Here is a 17,947-nt window from a genome sequence, read left to right as displayed (position 1 = left end):
CCCCACCCCCCCACACACACTGCTCAGACCTCACCCCTAGCAATTCTGATTTAATTGGTTTGGGTTGAGATCCTGCACTAGTATTTTTTATTTATTTATTTATTTATTTCATTTTAAATTATACTTTATTGTACTTTTGTTTAAACTACAAAAATAATGTATCTTTGTTGCCATAAGCCAAACCCAACAGGGGTGTACAAATAAAAAGCCATGAAACCACCCTCCCCCAGAGCCGACCCCCTTCCATACACTAAGGTAATCCCACTGGGCAGACAGGAGTGTCTTCCTCCAAGTTTTTGTACCAAGCAATATGCTGCTGCTGCTGCTGCTAAGTTGCTTCAGTCATGTCCGACTCTGTGCGACCCCATAGACGGCAGCCCACCAGGCTCCCCCGTCCGTGGGACTCTCCAGGCAAGAACACTGGAGTGGGTTGCCATTTCCTTCTCCAATCTGGTCTCTGAACTCCCATCAATTTGAAGTACAGGCTGTCCATCCAGACTGAGTGCTTTCTCAGTGCTCTGCATGAACAGGATGATGTGTGATGATGGTTCTCTAAACACATGTGGTTATTTCATGCAAACCCTCTTTGAAGAGAGTCTGACTCTGATAGTCAGAATCTGAATGGCATGTTTCATCAGTGAAAGGGAAGACCAGACCTGACAAGGGAGGAGAATCTTGGAACAGGCCGTGTGTGTGTGTGTGTGTGCACGCGTGCGTGTGCAGGCCGTGTGTGTGTGTGTGTGTTGGAGATGGATGGTAAGTGTGCCTTGCACATGTGCTTCTCCGCATCCTAGGGAGGAGAATCTTGGAACAGGCCAAACATTTAGCATTACTCCACCGTGTGAGTGTGTGTGTGTGTGTGTGTGTGTGTGTGTGTTGGAGATGGATGGTGAGTGTGCCTTGCACATGTGCTTCTCCGCATCCTTCTCCCCTTTTAATTTCTCTATGATTGTGACTGACCATGTTTGAAATCAGACCATCTTTATGCATTAGGGATTTACGTATCATGAACTGGAAACTCCAGAGTATCTCTTCTGAAGGTGGAAAGGTAGTCTGATGTGGCTTCTCTTTCTCATCTTTAGATTCTCTTACATCTCCATGGTTTTTAGGGGAACTGGTTAACTGGGACTGTTTCTGCTGAAAAGCCTCCTAGTTCTCCTCCTCCTCATAGGCATTTATTTGTATTATTAAAATGTCATCCCTTCAGGTAAAGGCTCTTAGGTGTACCCAGCTTTGTGCTTCACCTCTGCAGGAATACCACAGGATGTCAATTTTATCATTTATTTTAGCAGTTCAAGAATGTTTATTTTCTGCCTACCATGTCTTAAGAGCTTGTGCTCAGTACTAGGGTATTAAGTAAGTTTATACTGGGGTATGAAATCAGCATGGTCTCCATCCTAGAGAAATGTAGTTTGTCTAATGAGAAAGATGCAGAGACAGTCTGCACAGGAAGCGATGGAGGTAAAAGTTCTAGAAAACTGGATTTGAAGTCATAACTGGGCCAGTTGCTTATAATTCAGATTGTGCCCAGGCAACATTTGTTTATTGAAGGGCTAGTGGTCTGGTTTCCTTATTGTCCTTCCTTTTTTGGAATTTGGTCTTCTACGGTCTTGATCGTTTATCCTCTAGTCTAAAGCATGTGAGCAGAAGAGAGGGAAGTAAGGACTCACATTTAGTTAATTTAACCAAGCGCTGGTTGCTTCAGTTGGGGGACGGGGAAGGGTGGGTGGGGTGGGGGGGGGGGTGGGGTAGGGCGGGGAGGGAGTTAAAGTTGTTGGGTTCTTCTCTTGTAGAGTAGATGCTTATGATTTTAGGGTTTGATGGTCAATTGAACAGCTGTATCTCCTTGGTTTTCATAGCTGAATCCTACAAAAGAAGACCACTTTGCAAAATGCTAATACACTTAGGCCATTTTTTCCTTAACATCACATTAAAAAAAAAAAAAGTTGCTGTGGCTAAAAAAAAAAAAAAAAAAGGCAATTGAGAAAAGAATTCTAATAATTGGATTTTTTTTTCCTCTTTAACATTGCAGAGTTAATTAGATTTGTGTTAAGTTTTTTTCACACCAAAACCTTTTCTGTGGCTCTTAAGAGATTCTGAATAGTTGGTGTGCATCAGGACTCCACTATGAGGATATTATATTCAAACTGCCCGTTTAATAATCTTGGCAGTGGTGGGACAATTAAAAGATTTCTAGAATGGTGGAGATGGAGGTGGTAGTGGCAGAGGCAGCAGCAGTAATTTTCATTCAATAGACTAGGCATTCATGGAGCACCATAGATGCTGGGTACTAGGTGCTGGGGTCCAGAGCCCATCAGAACCCTAGCCCCCAGGGTGGAGGGCTCAGTTTGGTGTCACTGTAGATACATCTGTCACTTGGTATGTGCTTCTCTGCATTTTAACTAATTTTGTGGGTCTAGCCTCCTAAGGAAACACCCATGGTGAGTGTATGATCTTTCTTTCGTTTTAAAACTGATCTCATAGAAAATTTTGAGAAATATAGTGTATTGTGTGCTCAGTCGCTTCAGTCATGTCCTACTCTTTGCAACCCCATGGACTGTAGCCCGCCAGGCTCCTCTGTCCATGAGATTTTCCTGGAAAGCATACTGGACCAGATTGCCATGCCCTCCTCCAGGGGATCTTCCCCACCCAGGGATCAAACATGCATCTCCTGAGTCCCCTGCATTGCAGGCACATTCTTTACTACTGAACCACAGGAAAGCCTTCAGAAATCATACACTAAAAATTAAATCATCCATAATTCTAGCAGCCCAAGGAGATCAGTGAAACTTTGAAATGTATTTTTCAATGGTTTTTTGGAAAGAAACTTTTAAAATAGTTTAGTAAGTTGGAAAGTTCAGAAAAGCACAAAGAAAATAAAAATCACTGGTAACAGACCTTGCAGCAGCAACAACTGTCAACATTCCTACTAAGTTCTGTGTCCACTAGATTTTTGTGCATACTTTTTAAAAATCAGTATTACATCATATGGTGTGCCATAACTCATATAACCAGTCTCCTATTTTAGGTTCTTCCCAGTATTTTGCTGATATAATTGATGCTTCCTTAAACTATCTTATAGATAAATAGATAATTATTTCCTTAGGGTAAGTTCATGGTTGTGAAATGACTGGTATCCAAATGGTTGTGGTTTTTGATATTGACTGCTAGATTGCCCACCAGGCAGATTATAGGCCATATTTTCCTTCACCTTCGGAAGTTTATGTTTTAGCTTAGACTTTTATAACTTTGATAGATAAAAAGCAAACACACAGCTTGTTTTAACTTGCATTCTTATATTACTAAGACAGTTTAACAGTTTTTATTATCTTTGACAGTTTGTGTCTGTGTATGTGAATTGCCTGTTAAATAAGTGTTAGTTGCTCAGTTGTGTCCAACTTTTTGCAACACCCTGGACTATAGCCCACCAGGTTCCTCTGTCCATGGGATTCTCCAGGCAAGAATATTGGAGTGGGTTGTCATTCCCTTCTCCAGGGGATCTTCCCAACCCAGGTCTCCTTGCATGGTAGGCAGATTCTTTACTGTCTGAGCTTCCAGGGAAGCCTGTTAAATAAGCTTTGCCCAATTCTCTACTGAGGCATTTATCTTTTTCTTTATTTTGAAAAGATTCTAAAATATGAAGGGTGTGTATGAAAGAAATTGCCCCTTGGTGGGCTTTCCTGGCAGTCCAGCAGTTAAGACTCCATGTTCCCAGTGCAGGGTGTGGGTTCAATCCCTGGTTGGGAAAGTGAGATCCACAAGCCATGTGGCCAAAAAAAAGGTGTTGTCCCTTCAGGTGTCATACGGTCGCCCTGTTTGTCATTTACCTTTACAGAATCGGTGTTCTCACACTATTTAAAGTTGCTGCCTCTGTGTGTACTAAATTCAGGCTAAGTCTGATTCTGGACTTGTTCTTCTGTTCCACTGATTTGTCTGTTCTTCCTGCACCAGTGTACAGTTTTAATCATTGTGGTTTCATGCACTTCAGGATCTGGTGAAGCAAATCCCTATTCTTCCCTCCTCCTCCTTTTTTTTATTTTACCAGTTTATTTTTCTTGATGAATTTCATAGTTAGTCTTTCAATTCTCCATACCCCAAATTCTTTGGGGATTTTCAAAATGCAAACGAAATAATTTCAGTATAAATTAACCTTTAAAAGTACATGTTTACATATTAGAGTTTTCCATCCAGGATTTGATGTGTGTGTTCATTTACTCAGATCTCTTTTATGTCTCTAAGCCAAGTTTTGTTGTGTTTCCATGTGGATCTTACACATGCCTTGTAAAAGGTATTCCTGGATTTATGTGTATATATTTTTAAATTGCTACTGGTTTCCCACTGTTGTTACCACTAATTAATTATTGTTGGGAGGTGGGAAACCTTTTAGTCTTCGGTTGCTGTGATATGCCCTTTATTGATGATAATTGTGCTGTCTCTTTTCCTTAGCTGGTAATTCCTCTGGTTTGAATGCCCTTCAATACGCTGCTCAGCAAAATGGAGGCTGAGTGAATGCAAATACGCTGCAGCCGGTGGGTCAGGAGTCAGGTGCTTGAATGGGCTCCTTTTCAAAAGAAGGCTCTAGCATCTCCTTTAATTGTAGACACCCATTTTTTCTGGAATGGTACACACATGCAGGCCTTTCTGGAATTAAGCAGCTGGTCTAGAGAGAGTACCTCTACCAGAGTCTTCTGACCCCATGACAAAAGATTTCTGTGTGTGCTCTGTGAGGAGGACTCGGCAGCCTGACCTAAGCTGTTGTTTTTATCTGGTCAAACAGTATTTCATGGCATCTGGTCTGACTTGAGAAGCCATTCCAGTCAGGTCTCTCTTGGCAAGATATGCTAACAGACTGCAGTTCCCTAGAGTTGTTTCTTCTGGAGTCTTGCTTTTCAAATGGCCAGACTCCCACGGAAGGGGTAGGGGCCTGAGTTGTGGTGTGCATTGCACCACTCTTCCGCTTTTGAACACCCTTGACCACATTCACATTTCACTCTAGGATGTTGTAACAAATCCACATTGTTTTGTTGCTACAGGGCCCTGAGGACACAGCCAGGTCATTACAAAGGAAAGGTATAGGCATTAGTGTACAGATCTCTCTGGTGATGGTGTGGAGGTGCACCCTAATTTGTGCTACTATAATCCATTTTCCTGAACTGTACCTCTTGGAAGAACTTGTAGAAGAGACATGCTAATTATTCAGCCAATTTCAGGCACTCCTTGACTTTTTGTCCTAGACATTAATAGTTGAAGGGTGAGATAGACCTAGCAGGTACTATAATTTATATTTTGTGTTTTTTTAAAATTGGGCTCTATAAAGGAAATATTAAATAGATTATTATGTATTTAATACTTTAATATAGAACTGACGTTATTAAAATGTAGTCAGCATGAATTACTGTTTATGCATTGCGTACTTAGTGTCATGTTCCCATACAGTGAGGATGTATGGCTATCTTTGTGTATTTTACAAAGGTTACCATCACAGTTATGAAAGATCTTCAAAACCTTCCAAGATTCCACTTAAGTCAGTAATAAGGATGCATTTGGCAATATTTATAAAGGGACCATTTTAGAAAAAGGAGAGTACTTTTTTCCCTCAAAGAGTGACTTGTATTCTTCCCCTGGATTTTTTTGTAATCCAGTAAGGCTTTGGTCTCAACCCAAAATCTGGAGAAGGTTATGATTTCCGTGACCTGTAGTCACTTTTAGGGGAGTAATTTTTGACACCGTAAGATTTATTTCTTCTTAGTCTATACTAAATATTCTTTTTTAAAATCACTATGCAGCTCATACATTCCCATATTACATACCCATATTGGAAATTATCTTTATTCAACCACCAGTTATTCAACCTTCCCTGGCTCTGGAAGATCCCCTGGAGAAGGAAATGGCAACCCACTCCAGTACTCTTGCCTGGGAAATTCCATGGACAGAGGAGCCTTGTAGGCTACAGTCCATGGGGTCACAAAGAGTTGAACACGACTGAGCGACTTCACTTCACTTCACCCTCCAGTTATCATATAGGATTTACTATTTAATTGGCTAAATCTGTGTCCACACAAAAGTAGGAGAGGAAATAGGTATGGTTTATGTAACTTATTTTCTCCCTTGGTAATAGTCTTAGGCCCAGTTTTAATGAAAACTAGTACTCGGTGAGGTCCAGTGGATCATGTTCATTAAGCATGGCTTTCCTCAAAGAGAAGGCATGTGAATTACCAAAGAAATCAGGTTCTACTATTAGGACAGCATCTGCAGATGCTTTATTATTTGTAGACTCAAGTGGATTAAGACGAAATGGAAGACAGTCACTTCTGTTAGTTGGTATAGGAGGTCTGCAGCATGCAGGTAAAAGGATAAATGAATGTTATCTATTTGGAAAGGGAAACACGCTTCTAATCTGTGAAAGCTTGAAAACCCTTATGGAGAAGTTAAGTCAAACAAGATGTAGATAAAGGAAAAGAAAAAATAATGTTCGGTAGAGGGCAAAGGAGGGTCCATTCTAGAACTTTCAGTGAGAGCTGTTATTTGTCACAGCCTGAAGGTAGCTGAGATAAGTGATTCTGCAATAATTTGTTTATATGTTTGAAGTAAACTTAAACTTTTAGTACCTCGAAGGCAGTGACTTTGTCTCACTCAGCATTCTATCACCAGCACCTAGGAAGGTAGCAATGCATAGTAATCCTTTGAGAGATGCTAGAGGTTAATAAGTGAATGAAACAACCAAGTGTATATTTCAGGATTTCCATCTGTGAACCTGATTACTTATCTGTCCTCTTCACTGGCTACCATCCTGTTGGCTCTGCCCCAGCCTGGTACGTTTTTGTGTCATACATTTCACTGTGAAACTCTGGCAGCGAGAGTCCAGTTACATCCTCCATAAGAAGAGTAATGTCTGATAACAGTGCCTCTCTCTCAGTACACTCACACACACACCTGCATACCCTCTTTCACACCATTCCTCCTGGTCTTGGCTACATACGATCAGGTAGAACTTTAGGGATAACAGAGTAAATTCAGGAGCACTGTCTGCAAATAGCATCATCTCTACCTGGAGACTTACTTTTTTGTTGCATCTTTCCATCAATTTACAAATCTGCTCACCTGAGCGAGAGAGGTGTGGATAGAATCAAAGTAGCTTGAGTCTGGAAGCAGAAATAAAAAGAGCAGCATTCAGAATTGTCTGAGAGCACACTGGTGAACCCAGGTGCCTTCTGTCAGTGCCAAGCTTGAGTGGCAGGAAGTGCCCCCCAAAGGCCAGAGCCCACTTCACTGATGACCTCATTCACTTGCAGGTTTAATTTTCCATAATTCATGGCTGACATGAGTTAAGGAAAACTAAGAACAGAACTAAGTCATATCCAAATATACCTTATATTTAAATGTTTAATATATTTAGAATGTCTTTTGATATTTATTCCCCACTCCCCTACTATTTTCTGAGTAATCTGTTCTTTTCCAAGGATTTGCAGTGTTAGCTCCATTATATGCTCAATTCACATCTATTCCTAAGTCTGTTTCTGGGAATGTTTTTCTTCTCTTCCTTTGATTTGTCCACCTTTTCCTGTATTAGTATATTCTGTTTTTAATTATTGATACTTTGTAATACAACTTAATGATTAGTATAGCATAGTCCTCTTCATTCTTCTCCAAGAATTTTGGCAGTCTCTTTATTCTTCTGGATGAAGTTTAATTTCCCAGCATTAAGAAGAATGCTGTGGGGATTTTTTTTTCTCCTGGAATTATGTTAAATTTGTAGAAAAAGTTGGGTAACATTGATATTTTTACCTTGAGGGTTCATATCTAGGGATGTGCTATTTTTTCCATTTATTCAGATTTTCTTATGTCTCTCAGCAAAGTTTTACAGTTTTCTTCCCAGAGAGCCTTCCCAGACTATTTTAAGTCTGTACTTAGACGTGCTTTCCTTTCTTCTTGCTATCGTACATGAAATATTTTAGGTTTTCTGGGTATGGATAACACATCCGGAAATGAGCTTGCATTTCCAAGGTCCGTACATATTTGCCCCAATTTTTACTTGTCTTTGGCCTTCGAACTAGAGATGTAGGCAGGAGTCTTCATGTGATTTAGATGGTTCCCTCCACACTGCGGAGTCCCTTCCAGCCCTGCCTCTGCATGATGGGGGTTAGCTTTGTAAAGTCCCTGCTAATATTTTAAATGTTAAAAAAAAAAAAAAAATAGTACCTTTGGCATAAGCAAGACCTGTATCTCCATAGAAAATGGATTAGATTTTCCACTAAATCTTTTAATGACAAAAGATGTCCGTTTTCCTTAAGGAAGAGTTGAGTGAACTGGATTTTAACCAGACAGCCTCTGTTTACCGAGTGAGACACTCTGAGTTCCCTGTTGATTTTGAAAGGAATATGATAGGGTTATAATTATCTGTGTTTGCTCCCAGCAATTATCCTTCCTCAAAGGAAGCTAGGATTGAAAGAATAACTGCTACCATATACAGAGCACTTCCCGTCAGACCCTGGTCTGGGCTTCCATACCCCATCTCAGTCAATACTCACGACAGGCCTCACAGGGAGGCATTGTCATCCTCTACTGACAAGGAAACGGATGCTGCATGGAGTTAAGTAATCTGCTCAAGGTCACACAGGAAATAAGTGGCAAGGCCAGAGTCCCAAACCTTTACCCTAATCACTACGCTAATATTTGGTTGTATAGTGACTGACACATTCACAATATAAAAATAATTAAAAACAAAAATAAATAAAATTTGAGATACTAAAAAAAAAGCATACCAAAGAGAAGCTGTAGTTTGCATCTAGTTTAATTATCACTAGTTATAGGCCACACTTGACTCTGAGCATCCAGATCAAAGATTGGTTTCTCTGTACGACTGTAGATCAAAGGTATATCAACCTATTCACAATAACGAGAGCAATATTTCTCAAGAGTCAGCAGATGAGGTTTGTCAAAGTCCATCACTTACAAAGCAGTTGGATCAGTGCAAAAAGAGGAGGCAGTTGGGGCAGGAGGGGGCCAGGATTTGACTACCCTTTTCTGCTGGTGGCAGGGTCGGGGTGGGGAGCTGGGAGGCAGCTCTAGACAACAGGAAGAGGTCTGTCTGAATATGTGATGAGAGGGGATCCAAGTAAGGGTCAGATGGAAGTGTCGAGTGGCTTCCTGTTGAGGAGATACAGCCAAACCTGCTAATTCCTGGAAGAGGGTGTTAGGCCAGGTTCACGGTGGAACAGTAGGCTCCTTCTAGAAGGCCAGAGCCCTGGGCAGGGGAGGGGTCAGGACTGAGGACAGAGAGCCGAGACAGGAGCTTGTTCTACTTGTTTTAGATCTAGGAGGTCCATGTGTGCTCACAGCTGGCTGAAGGATTCTGGGTCCCAGCTTGGGGGTCGGGGTGTGTCTTGGAGTCGAGGACCCTCAGTGGAAGCTGCTACAGAGGGGTCTGTTTGCTTTTCTGCATCTGGCTCAAGAATTGAATTTCACTGCTCTGTGATAGAACTGAAGCTTCCTCACATACCTCATCCCTCCCCTGAGGTCGGTCCAGGCACCAGCCTGCGGATGTGTGTGCGGCATGGTGGGCAGGGCAGCTATGGGGCTGGAGCAGTGAGGCGCTGTAGCAGGCTGAGGCAGGCACTCCAAAGACACCCGCTGACTTTGGATCTCTACAAAATCCAGCAGCACTGCGGCCCTATTTTCATAAAACTAGGTCAGCAAATACTGAACGAACATGTATTACTCTAAGCTTGAATCAGTCAAATGGCTGATTTCAAGTTTCACAACTGGGAGTGTTCTTTGGCCACCCCCATTTGGGGAGTGAAATTGTCTTTTCTGGGCCCGACTCCCTGAATAACTAGAAATGACACTGCATGGAAAGATGACTTTTATTATTTTTATCAGAAAACAAACTTCCTTAAAAATGTACATACTCATATCTGTAGATAAACCCACATCATAGGAGGACTAATATGACACTGTTCTCAATCATGCAGTGTTTGCAGTGAGCAGGCTGAAAAAAAGGTCTCATTTTAATTTTTGAACTTTTAAAAAAATGTGTAAACTTTGTAGTGGGAATAAGTTAGATAACTATATATGACTAATCATAGTTTTTCATAGTGTTTCTAATAGTAGGATCTGTTTTCATGGCTCTTTTATGAAGAGGTGAACAAGTACATTTTATACACAGCTCCTGTGTTTGTGTTTCTCCTCATGTAGTAGTTGAAGGAGCAAACTTCTAATGTGAGTCCTTGTTTGCGGCCATTCCACGTGGGCAGGTTTTCAGAGCAAGCAGAAGTCTTATAAAATAGTACAGAATTTGTACCACTACATCTTCCTAGCTCAGGAATGAATGCTGGACTCCTCGAGCTCCTAACCCCTGGACATCAGGGCTTAGGGAGCCTTGGAGACCTCAGGGCAACCTCCAGAGCTAGATGAGGAAGGAGGCTCAGAAGCAGATGAGGCAGGGGCTCAGAACTACTCAAGCCCCGAGAAACTTGGTCCAGTGGAATAGAAGACACCATCCATGCTACAAACATGTATTAAGCACATATATGAGAGGGGAAGGCATCAAGGCAACTGAACAGTAGTTAAGTTGTAATCCCAACTTGCTAAGGAGTTAGCAATGAATGGTTAAGTCACAAATACCAAAAAATTCAGGCAGAACAGTGAATTTCCCAATGAATTGTATAAAAAGTACTCAGGAAAAGGAGGAAGCCCTGTGGACTGGAATGGCCTGCAAAGGCTTTGAGGAGGTAGAGGTTCACTGAAGCAAGAACTCTGAACCTCAGCTGTTTCTTACATTCACAAAATCTGCTAGGTTCCAGAATAAAGCCTAAACCAGGGTTTCAGTGAAGTATTCATTTCCAAAATTGTAGAGACTCTTATGCTTCTGGTCTGTAGTGAATACTGTCTCTTCAGTGAGTGTCTGCAGCTTCTGCCTCGGGCGGCCTTCCTCCTGTTCTGTCCCGCTCCAAGACATACAGGTGGTCCTTGCCAGCTCTCAGCATGCTTGTTGGTATAGCAATACCACTGATGGGCTTTTTCCTTATTCTTGAAAAAATGCATTTAACTTTTTGAATGGCTGAAAAACCAAAACCTGTAACAAATTATTCAGTAAAAATCCCCTCTCTGTCTTTGTCCCTGTCCGACTAGCCCTGATACCTCTCTGCCCAGTTGCTGTTACTAGTTTCTTATGTATCATTTCAGACTTTCTTTATGTCACACAAGAAAACATGAATATAGATAATAATTTTTCTTCTATTTTTACTCAGAGATAGCATGTTATAGGCATAGTTTGGTATCTTGCTTTTCTTTTCTTAACAGCATATCTGAGTGCTCTTTCCTCATAATGCATAGAGCATATTTTCATTGTCTTTCATAGCTGCATAGTACTCTCCTGTCTGGGTGCACCATAATTCACTTGACCAGTCCCTATTGATGATGGGTTGGGTTGTTTCAATCTTTGCTATTATTAAAATAATTGTAACGAATAACCATACACATTTGTCATTCACATGGATAAATATTATATACAGCAAGATATAGTTGTCGTGATTTAGTGATCCTGAAAGGGGAAAGAGAGGTATGGGTTCAAAGGATTCTCTCACTGGCATGTATAGTATATAGATATCAGTGTTTACCTTTGATGTGTGTTATAGACTCAATTTTAGAAAACCAGGGATTTTTGCGTCTCCTTGGTTTTTATCAGAGTTGCCTAATTTCAAAAGATGTTCTCTTGGCCAGAAGTCCCTGGTGGCATTTGTCTTCAGTGGGCCTGGGCAACTTCATACTCTGTTAAAGCTTGTTCTCCCGGGCGCCTTCTGGCCAGCTATGAAAGTCTCAAGTGCTTCTTTGATCTTGTTTTTGTAGACGGGCCCACCTTCGCTTATGCCTGGAAAAGTTGAAAGGGCTGGTGCCACTTGGTCCAGAATCAAATCGACACACTACGTTGAGTTTATTAACAAAAGCCAAATTGCACATAAAGGTAAGTGCATCCTGAGGTACCTTTTTGTCTTGACCTGCCCACTAAGGGTTTGTTTGTTGTTATGAGAGACTGTCTCCGGGACAGTTCTCTCCTCTGAACTCTTCCAACCTGCTTCTTGGATGAATCACAGACTCAACCTGTCCAGCACCCAACCGAGTAATTCTCACCCCCCAAGAACCAGAAGTTAAATTGTCCTTCCAGCTGTCCATGTGATGTACGAGCCAGAAACTCAGGGTCACCCTTGATCCTGATATCGTCTTGCTCCTTAGCCACATGCCTTCAAGACTTACATATGCCACAGCCTGCTCTGTTTCCATAAACACCATCATGTACTGCAGCAGACTCCTCAGAGGGCTCCTCCAAGCTAATCTCCTGCTTCCCAAGGTCAGTCCTGCCAAAGTTCAAATCAACATGTCACCACATGGAAAAGTGTTCCGTGGCTGCTCAGGACATACTGAGCCAGGCCTGCCTTACCTGCCCCCTTCCCACACCCTTGCCTGTGCAGCAGCAGCTCATGCCAGACACTCCCCACCCAGCCCTGCGCTCAGTCCCTTGCCCTTGTCAGGCTCTCTCACCGCGGGGCCTTTGCACATGCTGTGCCCTCTGCGTGGTGCGCTCTTCCCTCCCTTCTTCACCTAGATGACTTCTTGTCATCCTTCAGACCTCAGCACAGGTATCGCGGTGCAGGGACGCCTTCCATGACTGAGTTGCCTTCTTCCTGTTAAGAGATGGTCCTTACTGCTGAATCTCTCCCTTTAGGACTCGTCACAGTTGACCTCTGACCATGGTTTGTGTGACTGTTCACTTGTTTCCGTCCACTATGTTAGAGTACAGGCAAGGATGGGACCAGATCTTTGTGTTCACCTTGTATCCCCAGCACCTCCCAGAGGGTCTGAAACAAAGTCAGCACACAGTATGTGTCTTGAAAAGCAAAGGGTAAAATCCTGGGCCAAAATCACTGTTTAGCGTGTTTTTATAGTTATAGTCACAAGCGGACACATGTCACTTGAATTATAGTTAGTAGCCTGCATACATGGCAGTTCTGCAGCAGGGGGCAAGAACCTCTGTTTAGAGCAAAACAACCACAATTACACAATCTTCATAATTATCTGAAGAATTATCTGAGACACTGGAGAACAGATTTGTGAAAACAAAGTGATTTAGGAAAATGTGTTTTCTAAGCTCTTATTTGGACAGTTCGGAATGAGAACTTCAAAAGGGAATATCATTCCCGCCAACAGACAGAAGTTAACGGAGACTTGGCCTGACACAAAAAGTCACCAGTGTAACTGGGATGTGTACTTGAATAAACATACCTTTAAAGGAAAAGGTATGTTTCTTAAGCTTCTGTCACACACAGTTGCTCAGAGAGTAGGTGCTGGGGGAGGCGTCACCACAGACAAGGGAGACCAGGTTGGGGGTTCCCGCCATGGTCTTTTCACTGTGGCAGTTGAGGGGGCCGGTGCCAGTGTGTCAGCTCACCCTGGAATCCACACAACAGTGCAGGTTCCACAGTGCTGTTGATGGTGATAAAGGTAGATGAAAACGGGGTCACCAGCCAGTCAGCTCGCTGTCCCCGCAAGAAGCTCAACAAGGGACACGGCAGACGGCTTCTGTGGGAAACTGGCATATTTCACCTCTAGACAGGGAGGTGCGGGGCCATCACCGATTGTGAAATGTGCCCGCGCCCTTCAACAACTGCCCCTTCGACCCACAGAAACTTGAAGACTGTGACAGAAAAGCCATTCACCAAATCGACCAGCTGCAGCGAGAGCAGCGGCACCTGAAGAGGCAGCTGGAGAAGCTGGGCATCGAGAGGATACGGATGGACAGCACCGGCTCCACTGTCTCCTCGGAGCGCTCTGACTCCGACAGGGGTGAGCCTCCCCCCGCCCCCGCCCCCTTCCACCCGGGCAGAGGGGGGACCAAGAAGCCCCCTGACTTAGAGAAGTCAAGGGGTGTGACCTGCAGGAGCCGGCCTCCTGGTCCCTCAGCGGTTAGGGCCCGCCGCCGAGCTCGTCTTTCCCAAAGCGGGCCCTCACCAAGGTCTGTCTCGTCCCCACAGAAGAGATTGACGTGGACGTCGAGAGCACAGACTATCTCACGGGCGACCTGGACTGGAGCTGCAGCAGCGTGAGCGACTCGGACGAGCGGGGAAGCATGCAAAGCCTGGGCAGTGATGAGGGCTACTCCAGCTCCAGCGTCAAGAGAATAAAGCTCCAGGACAGTCACAAGACGACGTGTCTTGGTCTCTAGGAGAGCGTGGTCGCTTCGGCTGCCGCCCGGATGGTCCTCCCTGTCGGCTCCAATTTAGGTAGCGTATGGGACCTGCCCACAATCCCCTCGCACGTCGGCTTCCGTGTACCACGTCACCAAGAGCAGCTGCGTTTAAAGTTGTCAAGGAAGTGCTTAGGATTGTGGGTTTCTGTTTTTTCCTTTTTCTTTTTCTCTTTTCTTTTTTTTTTTTTTAAATCCCCAATTTCCATCTCAAAAAGGGTTGAGCAGCCCGCACCTGCCCAGTGTCGGGCAGGCCGGCCCTGCTGAGCCAGTCAGTGCAGCCAGGACACCCGGGGGCATCTCGACTCCATGTTGCTCAGTCTGGGGTGGCAGAATGCTGCTTAGCCCCGCACGAAGTTGGGGGACGCCGACCAGGATCCTGGATTTCTGATTGCATCCTCTAGCTTCTCTCTTTCTCTCCACAAGTCTCTCTGAGAGACTGTACATTCCAATCCGTTTGAAGCATCCAAGAACTCTGAGGCCGAATAAGCCCCTCACACATCTCGGTAGTTCCCCCTCTTACTTACTGTCCCGTGTGTTCTTCTAGACCTTCCTTAACGTTTTCTGGCTTCCTGTGTGACATGCCTAGCAGAAATGTCCAAATGTGTCTTGTGCTTAGGAAACTGAAGGAAACAAACTTTTCAAGTGGAGATCTTGATCTTAGAACTCCAAAGTAAGCTTTGAAAGTGGCATTGAAGAGCACTTAGCCCTGGCCCTCACCACCCGTGACGAGTCAGGAATACCTCCAGAAAACACGCCCTTCTCACGCATACACACACAGACACACACGTATACACACACCCCGAGTGAACGCCCCAACCCCCGTGCAGACAGGAGCAGTATTTCTAACCTTCGGATGGACACCTTGCTTACAGAAGTTCCAACATCATTTGTCCTCACAAACGCAATGGTATGGTCTGTTTTTGTGCGCTGTCCCTGGGTCCGTGCTGTGCCTGCTCTCTGAAGGCATGTTTCCCCTTCCAGTTGGTTTTGCTACTTGTCTCTGGAACGTTTTTTTTTCCTACCTCAGAGATAAATGAGATCTCCATTTCCCACTTAACACAAACTGATTATGCCTCTTTTTTTTTTTTTTTTTCCCGAATAAGTGATATTTGGTCCAATCTTAATCTATTTTCCTATGTAACTTTCAGCAATAACTGAGCTTTGGCGCTAGCTGAGCTAGTGTCCATCATCAGTGAAAGGGGAAAAGTCCACATTTCTACTCTCTGTTGCAGGTGAACAGGAGGGGATGGTACAGTGTTACTAGAATCCTTCCTCACTGTTTTTGGACGCACCCAGAAACTTCTTTATGGAGGCTTTTGGGTTGATAGTTTAAAAGGCTGATTTTTCTTTCTGGTTATGATTTCTCCCTTAAGTGGTCTCCCACTTTGTAGCATTTTTATTTAAGCTAAAACAGAGCACATGTATATGTACATAAGACACATTAAATCTATAAATACTATTTATTCATTTTATATAAACTAATGTAATGGAAAATAAATTCTTATGACTTTGTGCTTTTATAGATGTTCTAGAAACTTTGTATGTAGGTATCTACAAAATTGGTTCATTTCCCCTTAATATTTTTGCATTCATATTTTCGAGGTCTCGATGTTTCCAACCTCTGGCGAACCTTTTTCATTGAATTTGAACCATTTGTAATAACTGTGACGCTGAAACAGAGTGTGTGTCACAAAGTGATGAGAACATTCCTAAAATCTACAGCCGCACTGCAACCTAAGGGCTCACTGGCTGAAGCGGGAGTGGTGGCCACCTGTGCCCCCAGCTGGCCTGCGGTCTCCCCCAGCACAGCCTCGCACCTCCTCAGCGCCCCCTCCTTGCCCACAACTAAAAGTTCAAACGCACTCCACACGGAAGCTCACTCTAGACGTGAAGAGCAGTCTGAAACATTACCTTTGTGTTTATTTTTGCTTTTTAAATGATTTCTTAATGTATTCAAAAAATTTTAATTGGAAGTAGTGGATTCCTAAATGATTCCAAAGTCATCTGTAATTCTTCTATTTTTGTTTTGTTCTGTTTTTCTCTTCATTTCAGCTTTGGGTGGGGGGAGGGGCAGGTGATACAAAAGATTTTTCTTTCTTTTTTCTGTTTTTTAATTGTTGGAATCTTTTCCAATTACCAGCTGAAGATTTGCACTGAAATACAACTTGTATGCCTTTTGCATTTTTAAAGCCTGCTTCCTGAATTTAAGCAGAGTGATAGTGTTCAAAGAGCCAGCTCAGCCTGTAACATGTTTGAAAAAAGATATAACTGCACTTTGAGGTCCCTTTTGAATGCCATTCACTAGACCTCGCAAGCATTTTAATTGCTACCTTCAAGCGCCTCACAAGTCCACGATGCTGGATGCTGTATGGCATCGAAAACTTAAGACTTTGGGAAAAGCTTGTGGGCTTGCGTTGAGGGAGGGAAGGGAACAAAACTCATGTATTTTGTTTGTTTAATTTAGAAATAAGGCATCTGAGAGATGCCGTTATTTTCTGTGTTTTAATTGTTGTGCCTTTTGAGTTAAACTGCATTTTTGTCTTTCGGTTGAAATATGAAATGTACTGTCCCGATATAAAATAGTGATTATTTGACCTTTGCACTGTTTGTCTGGTCCTTTTCCATTTGATGGCATATAAATGTGGAACTTGATAGATCTCTATATTTTTAATGCACTTGTGATAAACTGACACCAGGGTTAGACCCAACTTTCAAAGCTCGAGGTAGACCAAATCAGCGTGCCAGACAAGCCTCTCTCTAACCAAAACTGTAAGCTTCAGGACCAGCAAACTCAGCCCAAGGCAGCTAATCCTCTTCCCCACGTGGCTAATCAGCCCCCTGATTTGCCAATCTGCCCTGCCATTCACTTATCCACCAGCATGACTGTTAAAAGCTAGACAGTCTTTTTGGTTCTGGTTTTTCTTTCTTTTTTTTAATTTTTTAAGCAAAATGAAAAACCTTTCTATTAGGGTTGTTGGGGGGAGGGGATGGGCAAAGATATAAACCCCAGCCTTTAAGACTTTGACTGTTGTACGTAAATAATAGATGTGTGTAAATATAGGCACATGCATATTTTTATGTGAAAACTGGTTTTAAGAAACTAAGAAGAAATCTACACTCTTATTGATAACCATTGCAATGCAAGTGAGAAAATAAAGAGTACGTAGTGCAGTTTAATTTCATGCAGTGAGAAAATCTCTGTGTGCTTCTGCTAACACCCAGAAGACCTAACTTTCCCTGCCTTTTGGCTTAGAATGGCGGGCACGCACCCAGGGTGTTTTTGGTTTCTTTTGCTAAGCAGAGATCTGGATTCAAGGTGCTGATAGTGACCACGGCTCCTTTCTCTAGTCACATATCTATGCTAGTGTTTCAAAGACCATCACCTTTTTGAGCAGGACCTAGATTTTTCTTCCTGTCAACCCAAAGCTAAAATAATTTCAGTGCTGATTCAGAATTGAGCTCTAAGAAGGCCCTGACCCTACATTTGGCCACTTAAGTGGCTTGAGGATTTTTTTTTTTTTTAAAGATGGGCATTCTCCTTTAACCTTTCCTTTTTTTTCGAAGGAAGCAAAGGGTCTTTCCCTGGGTTTCCTATGGGTCTCTTCTCTGTCCCTCAAGTGGCCAAAAGCCAATCTTGGGGTGTGGGGGAAAAAAGTATAAACGGTAGGATTGTAATGTTCAGAACAACTGCCTAGCAATATCTTG

The 17,947-nt window shown here is 43.0% G+C and overlaps 1 protein-coding gene across 2 annotated transcripts in view; it reads left to right on the top strand.

Moving 5' to 3' along the window:
- MXD1 (MAX dimerization protein 1) overlaps window positions 1-17,940 on the top strand; it is a 28,727-nt gene extending 10,787 nt beyond the window's left edge. For both annotated transcript variants that reach the window (XM_010845299.1, XM_010845298.1), the window contains exons 4-6: window positions 11,848-11,962; window positions 13,680-13,839; window positions 14,028-17,940. In XM_010845299.1, the coding sequence (XP_010843601.1) occupies window positions 11,848-11,962; window positions 13,680-13,839; window positions 14,028-14,218 (466 nt within the window). In that variant the 3' untranslated portion in view covers window positions 14,219-17,940. The remainder of the gene's footprint in view (window positions 1-11,847; window positions 11,963-13,679; window positions 13,840-14,027) is intronic.
- Window positions 17,941-17,947: the final 7 nt, after the last annotated feature.

The sequence above is a fragment of the Bison bison genome, unplaced genomic scaffold, assembly GCF_000754665.1.
Source record: "Bison bison bison isolate TAMUID 2011002044 unplaced genomic scaffold, Bison_UMD1.0 scf7180017864215, whole genome shotgun sequence".
Classification (NCBI taxonomy): domain Eukaryota; kingdom Metazoa; phylum Chordata; class Mammalia; order Artiodactyla; family Bovidae; genus Bison; species Bison bison.
This window is presented reverse-complemented; position numbering and strand designations above follow the sequence as displayed.